General features: G+C 44.4%; 1 protein-coding gene across 4 annotated transcripts in view; it reads left to right on the plus strand.

Annotated features, from left to right (window-relative positions):
• GPR132 (G protein-coupled receptor 132) overlaps nucleotides 1–8920 on the plus strand; it is an 88050-nt gene extending 79130 nt beyond the window's left edge. For 3 of the 4 annotated variants that reach the window (XM_075150929.1, XM_075150927.1, XM_075150928.1), the window contains exon 2: nucleotides 4846–8920. In XM_075150929.1, coding sequence (XP_075007030.1) covers nucleotides 4870–5967 — 1098 coding nt within the window. In that variant the 5' untranslated portion in view covers nucleotides 4846–4869 and the 3' untranslated portion in view covers nucleotides 5968–8920. Of the gene's footprint in view, nucleotides 1–1484; nucleotides 1579–4845 lie in introns of those variants that run through there. The other variant, XM_075150930.1, reaches the window with a different exon arrangement.
• Nucleotides 8921–9825: the final 905 nt, after the last annotated feature.

Below are 9825 nucleotides of genomic sequence, written 5' to 3' on the forward strand. Positions count from 1 at the left end.
ATTTGAAATCTGCCACTTTCTAGAAAAGCCTGAGAAAGAGCACCTTTCCATTCCTCCTGGTAAATCTGGGCCAGGATTACGGCCGGATAACGTGGCCAGATAATGCCACGAGGAATGCAAGGTGCACTGGATCAAAGTGAAGGTGAGGAAAGGGCAGTCAATCTCTACCTGGTTTGACAGCCCTGCTTGGTGGGTCTGCAGCAAGACACTTCTGCTGCTTTCTCACCACACTCCAAGAAAATGGGATTTCACGTCCATCATGCCTCTTCCATCCATAACCCTTAATACTTGGGCATCTCCAGGTGCCCTGCCCTTTTCCAGGGTTTTCTCTCCATAAGGTCTCCATACATTAGAGCACGTAGGCACTCCAGTTTATGAGTAAGAAATGTAATTATCTATTCATCTAACAGTGTGAACATAACACAATGACATTAGAAATGCTAGGCCTACCTACCCCAATATTGTGGCTATACCCTAGGCCAAGAGCAGATGTCCAGGGAAGAGTGCAAATACAGAGCGGGCACACAGCAGATCTTCCTTAGTGGATTACCCCATCTTCTAGGGATTCGTGCTCAGGCGCTTCCTGAGCCAGAGGTGATGTCTCTGTCCTGGAAGATGAGATGTTTTGCACATCCTGAAGGTGAGAAACATGCACGTACTGACTGCAGTTTGTCATGCACAGTGAGTCTCACAGAGCAAGGAGCCTCAGAGTGCTGCTAAATATAATTTGAGCTGTTGATGCAAAACACACCCAGGACCTGATGTAGCACCTAGTAATGGTTGGTGAGCCCTAGCAGAACAGGGTAGGTCACAGAAAGGTGAGAACAGCTACTTTGGACAGGTTTTGCTCAACTGAAAGCTACAGGACAGCTAAGAAACCTAATGCATTGAAACAGCTTGTCTCTCACAAATGCGTTCTTGGATATTGCTCATCGTTGGCATCACAGCTATGTTTGAGCCTTTATAAATGCTTGAAAATTGCTGGATGTGATAAATCTCTTAAGTTCTGCTGTTCCAACCAATGTTTCTATCACTAAAATTGCTCATCACGAATAGTAGCAGAAAATGAACCCTGAAAGAGTATGTTTTTTTCAGCTGCGTAATCATTATTATTTTTTATTTGAATGAGTACCTGAGATGCAGGTTAGCCTGCTCCAGTCCTGCAGCAGTGTGGGACAACAACAAAGCGCTCACAGGTAACAGCTGCCTCTTTAGATAAAGCAGTGCAGTTATGAATGCTACATTCGAAAGATGTGGGGATACACCCATCACCGCCCAGCAACCACAGAAGAAGACAGAACTGGGAATCTTCTGAGTTGAGCCAAGTATCAAAACAGCAAACTCTAAAGGCCTGACAACAGGATGAATATGTGCTTTCAATTGCAGAGGGGCAATGTCACAGGGAGAAATTTCATAAATTGTCTGCTGAGTGCTGCTTTCTGATCTTCAGTTTAATGAGGAAACCCCTCCGCAGGCCTGGAGAGCTGAGCAGAGACAAGTGAAGCTCAGATCTGGGGCTGGATGCAGTGGCCAGGGCCAGGAGACTCTCCCTTGGACAGGGCAGAGAGCCAGGAGAAGGTGAGGGAGGGGAGCAAATGGATGTCCTCCTCTCCTTCCTGGTACGGGGCTGAGACATGGAGCATTACTGCTGGGAAGGATCCAGGCTCCTGAGCTGACAGGCCAGACCTTCAGGAGAAGCATTCGGCACATGCTTTTTCTCTACAAGTGTATATTCACGTCTATGGCTGCACTTTGCCAGTTGAGGCTTTGCGCTTGGCAGCTGACAGTCATTTAAGGGTGAAGGTCTCTTCAGCTCAGTCTCAACCCTGTGGCTTAGGCCATACGCCAAAAGCCAAGAAAAAAAAGCATGCCCCGTGCAGGCAGCTTAAAAAGTCACAGGCATCTCCTTCCTGAGGCTCACTCATGGGTGCTAAGCGCGGGAAGGAGACTTGGAGCAGAGCGGGAAGGGAGGAGGCAAAGGAAGGAGGCAAGAAAAAGAAACATTGGGAACCACGTGTCTACAGAATATGTCTTCTACCACTTCCTTCCTGCCCTGCACCATCGCCGGCGTGACAGGTACCTCTGGGGGAAGCATGCCTGCGCACAACGAGCAGCGAACAGCAGGCGTAGGCCATGCAGAAAGGAGAATATTCAGACAAATACCTTCAACCACTCTTGAAGGTTTTTTTGCTGCGGTGCGAGGCGTAGACAGCCGCTGAGCAACTGAGATGGCGTGCGGCTGTGCCGCGTCCCCGCCTCGGCTGCTGCCGTCTCCCTCACGTGTGAGTTGTGTTCACCTGCTGTGCTTCACCGTAGAAGGGGAGGTCTCCAGGACCGCTCTGTGGTGTGCAGGTGTACAGCAGCTCTCACATCGGCCAGACGTGTCTGAGTCGAGGACAAGCTCTCGTATGCCCCGTCCCAGGTGAGGTCTGGGCAGAGAACCGCTGCTGACCCTCAAACCAAGCACCGTGTTTATCCCCTCTACGCAGCGGTTCATGGGTGGCCCAAAGAAGGCCCCACCTCATTCACCGAGGGTGGCAGATGCCCAGAGGCAGCAAAAGACTCAAGTCACCACCAGCCCTTACCGTTTTTCTAAGTTAATATCAGCTATCAGGTATTAGGAAAGAAGGGAAGTAATTTTACACCCTCTCACACAGAAACCTTGCGGCAGCCCTGCTGAGTACCTCGCCATCTCCCCCCTGCCACAGCAGTGAGGATCCTCTTCTCCAGTTGTTCTTAAGATTGGACATCTGAAACTAAAGGAAACTTCAGATCCCCCTTGAGAGGGCCTGAACATACCCACCAGACTCCAGACAGTCCGATTCTCAGACATGGAGGGATGCGGCCCTCGGGCAAGGGATGCTGACCCTCGTCAAGGTGTCAGCAGGCGAGCGGAGCACGGTTTGCTGCAGGGGGAAGTGGAAGGTAGTCGCAGAGGGCGGTCGCGCCCTCCGGCGTGCTTCTTACACAGCACTTTCTCAGTTCCTCTGTCTGTGGAGGCCCCTTCCAAACATCCTCGCCCTGGGGAACAGCCTACGCTGCCGCTGGGGATGGGGACGGCAGGTACTGCTGCCTCTGCCCCGTCTGCTCGCTTGCCGGGACATCTTCACTCAGAAGCTGCTGTCATTGAGCGGGCTCGGACTGCGTTGGGGTGCTTGCTGGAAAAGAACACCTCTTGGCATGGGCCGGGAAAACCTCTCTTGGTGTTTATGGCTGTGGCTAGCACCGCGCTGCTGTGAGGGTCTCGCAGGCTAAGGCAACTCATGTCCATTTTCTCATACCATTCTCTTCATCTGGTAGTTAACTAAGACCTGACAGCCCTTCAAGCTTTAGGGATCTTGCATTGGCAGGTGCTCTGTTAGGCATTCAGGGGGAGCTGCTTACGCCACCCCAGGGACTGCTCTTGCCCACATGGAGGGGAAGGAAGGTCCCCACCAGCTTGTCCACCCTTCCAGAGATGCAGGAGACAATCCCACTGCACTGGGAGCAGAATGCTTCCCTTTGGTCTGCTTGACATGAGCCCAAACAAGCAACAAATAAATGTTCCGAGGCTGCTAAAAGCTCCCTTCTCCCCTGCGTGAACTCAGGGTTAAAGAAGTTGCTCATACACAGTGTGGACCAAGAAAGCTCATGCCTCTCCTCTGTCTGAAGGGACTCAATCTCTGTCAACACATCTACTCCTTCTGGAGTTAGCTGACTGTTCCCTGGAGCAGGTGTCCACCCAGTTAGAGAATGCCCAAAAGATTAGACCAGACAAGACCTTTTATTATCAAGGATGTTATACAGTGAACAACTTCAACTCATAAATACAGCAAAGTACAATTTTTAAGGGCACACAACACCATTATGGTACACCCACCTCCATATTCCTCTCTCCACTTGGAGAAGAATTTGGCATGGAAATCATGATGTGGCTTTGCAAGAAATGCTTTCCTAGCACTACTTCACACTAACCAAATGCCAAGTCTGCTCTTGTGTATGGTTATCTTGGAAAGGTGGAGTTTTTTGTAACCACACCTGTTCAAAGAGCATTAATTTTCTTCACCTCTATTTCTTAAATGTGTGTATATTCTTCTCTTTGGTGTTTACTTCCTTCAACTGCCCTTGTTTCCTGTTGTTTCCCAGAGGCATCAAAGAGATGCGGTAGGCAGTTTCACTGGCTTACTATGGTGCGTGTTATATAGCACTACAAGTTTACGTTCTTCAGCTGCAGTTATTCATTAAGAGGAGGGAGAGGAGAAGTATGAATTAGCTAGATCTGAACCACTATGTTGTAATGCAGTGTGGAGGTACACACCAGTGTTCTGGTTCCTGTATGCTGGGTAGTCCCTGACACAACTACCACCACCCACTTCAGACAGTTCCCCCATCGGATCGACCATAAATGACAGCTTCTTTTGGAAGTCTGCCTCTGAAATCTCTACGGTTTGCATTTTTTACTCAGTTACTCAGTTTGAAAAAAATGAATTGAAGATTAATGCCCTTAATTTCCTGTAGGAAGTGACTTTAGTAATTGGTCAGCAGCTCTGTCCTGTTTATGAGGCAGCCTGGTTTAGGGACAGTCCCCAATACCCTGTTTTAGTGAATAGGCATGCTGTAGTCAAGAAATTCCTTGTGAAGAAAGGCACTTTTTCCTGGAAGTAAACCAGACCTGACTCCCAGGAGGCACTACAGGAGACCAGCAGGTCTTGGAAAACTTGCTTATCATCTTAGATGCTTCCCCAAGACAAGCATCCCACTTGTTCCCCTGACACGTCCTGTTGGCACCTATGGGACCATAACCTTTACTGACACATTTTTAAGTGATGCAAATGCTAACTTTCCACCTTGTCTTCTGATTCTCAGGAAACATCAGCTGGAAAAAGAATAATGGAAAATTGTACAGACACAAATAATAGCTCCACTTGCACAGGAATCCCCTACAAAGACAGCAAGACACTTCTGGTTGCTGTTTACAGCATCGTTTTTGCCATAGGCCTTCCAGCAAATTGCTTAACTTCCCTGCTGACGTTTGTACAAATCCAAAGGAATAAAGTAATTGCCATCTACATTTTCAGTTTATCATTGTGTGAGCTGATGTATTTAAGTACCTTGCCTCTCTGGATTATCTATGTGCAAGATGAGCACCACTGGAAAATGGGTGCAAAGGCTTGCAGAATAACAGGATTCATCTTTTTCTGCAACATATACATCAGCATTCTGCTTTTGTGTTGCATTTCTGTGGATCGTTATGTGGCACTGGTGTATGCTCTGGAATCAAGGGGCAGAAGAGGACAGAAAAAGGCAATCATAATAGTGTGTTTTCTCTTTGCTGTGGTTGCAATAATCCACACTCCCGTACTTTTCATGGAAGATGAACATAAGAATAAGAAGACCTGCTTTGAGACTTTGCCCCTTAACATAAAATTGGCTTCTTTCAGCTTTGCCAGATTCTTATTTGGATTTGCCATACCTTTCACAATCCTCATTTTCACAAACTACAAAATTTTCCAAAGTACAAAAACAAGCAGCAGCTTGACTCGTCGCCAAAAAGCCAAAGTGAAGTATCTGGCTATCGCCATTATTGTCATTTTCCTGATCTGCTTTGCTCCCTACCATGTGGTACTCATAATAAGATCCATATACTTTATGTTTCATCAGAATTGCTCATGCCCATTTGAAAAAGATATATATTCAATTTTTACAGTGTTTCTGTGTTTGGCCACTGCAAACAGCATTGCCGATCCAATCATCTACGTGTTGGTTAGTGAAAATGTCAGAAAAGATTTTTATAGTAGCCTGAGAAGATGGAGATTGAACTCATTCAGGCTGAATTCATCCATTAATCACAAGACGGACAGCATAAAATTGAAAATGTCAAAAGAATCACAGGAAGGAGGGCTAGGAGAAGAAAACAAAGAAATACCAGATTCATCTGACATTCAAAAGACCTGTAACAGTGGCAAAGACCAAGAAGGTGGCAGCTAGCAGTTAGCTGCTGACACAAATAAGAAGTTCCCAACACCAGCTGCGGGCCGCAGACGGCAGCACACAAGTATTTACATGCTGACGTCCGTAGGAAGCTTTGCCATAGTGCATGGGCCAGCAACTCCTTGAGGACGCTATGGGAGCGATACTCCTTATTTCTGTTTGTCTCCTATGATAAAGTTTGCCCACCAGTATCATTGGTGAAAATATTGCTTTGCTAAGGACATGTGGAATAAACTAAGTAATTTACTTTGACTCAAATTGAAATCTTAAAAGCTTATTTTTTGGACTGACTCTTTTCCTCATATGAATTCAGAACCAGTTTTATCTTCTGAGATAGGCAAAAAAAAACCCCTGCTGAGAAGAACAATGTAGGGCCTATTCTTATGGTTGAAATTTTTAGTTCTTGAGGAGGTACATGTTCAGATTCTCATACACGTACTCTGTTGTTAACGTTTGTGGTTAACCAGTGGAAAATATTAAAAATGAGGAAGTCTTTCAACAAGAGCCTTGAAATGTTCCTAATACTTCAGTATGCAGCTTTATCTACCTTGCACATTCTGGGGAGAATTAAAGGGCAAAACAGTGGCCTGATAACACAGACCAACAATACTTCTACTGTATTAGTCAAGATCCTGCACCGACGTGAAATTCTTAAAATGTACAATTCTAATACTTGATACTTTACAATTAGTAGATTTTACTTATTTTGCAGTTAAATCTGGAATGCACTGAAGTATATAGAAAACTTATACGTTTCCGAGTGGTGTCATGGACTGTTTTTATGCCATCTCCGGGAGTTTGTTGTACTTGTGTTTCATTTCTAAGCTAACACTTCCCTTTTTGTATTGATCCAACTTTTAGTGTGTAGGAGTCTACACAAGCGTGAAGTGCCTTACTGACAGGGAAGGGATGGCAGCATGGAGAACACAGTTCCTTCTCCCCGTGGATGGGAACTCCCTCGGACATGCTGGTGGTGCATACAAGAGGCTATGCTGGGGCAGGTTTCATTGTTGCTGCTGCCGCTTTCGGTATGAATAAATTATTGATGGTAGTTTCCTGTGCCTTCAAACCAGAAATTAGAAGATAAGAATGATACAAATCTGGCAAGATTTATCTAGTTCTTCATATTTTGACATGATCAAAGTAAAACAGACAAAGAACATGAATCAGTTGGATGTTTTTTTGAGTAATTGTAAAGTGTTTCACAGCATTGTTCTGCTTCATCTGTAATGTTGTATTTCTGTAAGATTTTAAATCATCATTAACGTTGACATTTCTGAATTGAACTAACATTCGCCAATGTTAATGTAAATACAATACTTTTTAATGTTTTTAAATTGTCATATTATGTATATGTATATTATGCTTTATTCTGATACACTTTTGCAAAGCAGCACTGTGCCAAAATAGCATTTCCTCAAGTTATTGTATTTATGACGTATTTAATTTTTGTATTATTTAATGACTCCTCTGGCATCTACCTGTGAAAGGCTTGTGTCCTCAAAAATAGTTCACATAATACTGAATTGAATAGGAGATTGTTTCTCGGGAAAATGTGAAATTCTGTTGTGATGTTAATTAACAAACTGTGGTTTTGTATTTTCATACGCATCCAAGAGATCAAACTCTCTAAGGTATCAAGGAGAGATCTGCAAAGTGCTGAATATCTGTAACTTTGCGGAAAATCAAACTTTCCATTACTAAAAAAATCAGCAGCAGGCGTTGCTCGTAACAGCTCGTAACAGTGAGCCAGGGCATTGGTGATTAATCTCTGAAGACACATATGCAAACTGCCCCAAACTCAGGATTTGCATAATCTAAATGTAAAACTCTGATGAATAATACCAGTGAATTTAGAAGAAACCAAAGATACAGACTTCTGAACTGATTGAAATGGATGCAGATTAGATATTCACCTCGATGAATTTTGAAATCTCTCTGATGTTTTTCGTCTGATAAAACATGACTGTCTTTAGAGCAACCAATATTGGAGCCCAGTGCCGTAGGTGCAGGGGACAGGGATTAGCAGGGTCTGATGCAACATCTGTAATTCTTTTGCCTTGTCTAATTTACATGCTGTTCTAAATTACTACATCGTTATGCATCTTCTTTTAATGAAAATCCTTGGAGCTTCTTTGTTCAGGTGCACTCTGAAATAAAAGCCTTAGGGGTGACAAGGCCCTGTACATCCTGTTCCAACTTCGAAGATGACCTAGATGATCTCCAGAGGTGCTTTCCAAACTAAAATATTCCATGACAGGATTAGGGGCCAGGTACCAAGCAGTGTATCCACATGGGAAAACTGCAAATCCTGACTTCTTTGGGTAAATGGAAAAGCAGCTTTACATCTGAGTGAGGAGATCAAGAAATGCTATTTCCACATTGTTAAACTATCCCATCAGAGGAGAAGCCGACTGTTTCTCATGTGATAAATTGAAGCATGCAATCTGTTTTGTCACACAGTATCTGACTGTGCCATACAGGCGAAGAAAGGTTCTCAGCACTGGAACGCTTGCCAGAGACACAGCAAAGGACACTACTCAGGTCAGAGCAGACCTGAAGGATGGATTGATTGTGTGGACCTTTCCACCCTTTCCTCCTGCAGGGACTGCTTTGTGCTGTAAAGAAAGGTCCACCTACTACATCAGATCTGCAGTTCTCAGCCCAGCTATTTGGATCTGTCCCCCAACTTCCTCAACTCAGCTTAAGCTGTAAGACGACTTGGAGAAAGTACAGAACCAAACCTGGGCCGTGCTTCCCAATTTGATCTTTAGATGGCCGGGTCTCCACATGTATGGCTCAGAGTGGGTAAGGCGCTCACCAGTGTAACAGGGGCGAGATTCAAAAATTTCACTCTCTTTTGTATTCAGCATTTACTCAGATATAACTCCCGTAATTTGATTTAAAGAAGAGTGGGCTACTGAATAAATAAAACATGATTTTATTTTTACATGTGTCTCAGACATTCATAATGTACCTGTGAGATAAGTGGATTGCTGATTATTTTAGTATGACTGTGAAGCATGAAGTGAATAATTTCTGGCTATGAACTAGAGCTGGCCAAACTAGTTTTTGCAGAGAATATATCTGATTTGTTTGTTTATTCATCAATTTTAAGTCATTTCTAAAGACTGCATTTTTTAAGTAATTGTTTAGGGTAACTCACTTATAAAACTCTCTTCCTGTCTAAGAAACGCTTTCATGTTCAGTATTAAATTTTGCTTCGAGAGGATAGTTATACAAAACAGGCAAAACCAGATACGAATGAACTCAGACTCTCTACGTGTGACAAAGTTTCATCTGTAGCTGGTCTGATTTATGCCCTGCTATCATGTACAATCCAATGTCAAATTTCTGTTGGGGAGTGAGTGATGAAACCTAACTCAGAACCAGGCTTTCAAAAATGTCCACAACCTAATAGCTTTTATTCGTGAGCATATTGTCATCCTATGGGTCACGCTGTGGGATAGGTCTTTTAGGAAACATCCTCTGTATAGTGAAATGATGCCAGAGTTGCCTCGCAGGTTGGAATATCTGTCTTATTTTCAAAACAGCACAAACTAAAGGTAGCAAATAGGGGTGAGGGGATTGCGTCAGAGAGATGCAATCATTTTTTTAACCTCTTTGGTGTGCAGGGAAGCATACAAGTGGCAGCATCCCCAAAGCTGGATCTCCCAGCATGTCTTCTGCAACTAGTGTCTAGAGGCGAGGTTGTGATACCTACCAGTCCTCCCCATCTCTTCCAATGCCTCCTGGGGTGGTTTGCATCCCGCTGCACTCCCCCTTTCCCCTGCACAATTAACCTTTGCACAGGAGAGGGCGCATCTCACACTGTATTTGCACCAGTGATGCAGC

Source organism: Calonectris borealis, chromosome 5 (assembly GCF_964195595.1).
Source record: "Calonectris borealis chromosome 5, bCalBor7.hap1.2, whole genome shotgun sequence".
Classification (NCBI taxonomy): domain Eukaryota; kingdom Metazoa; phylum Chordata; class Aves; order Procellariiformes; family Procellariidae; genus Calonectris; species Calonectris borealis.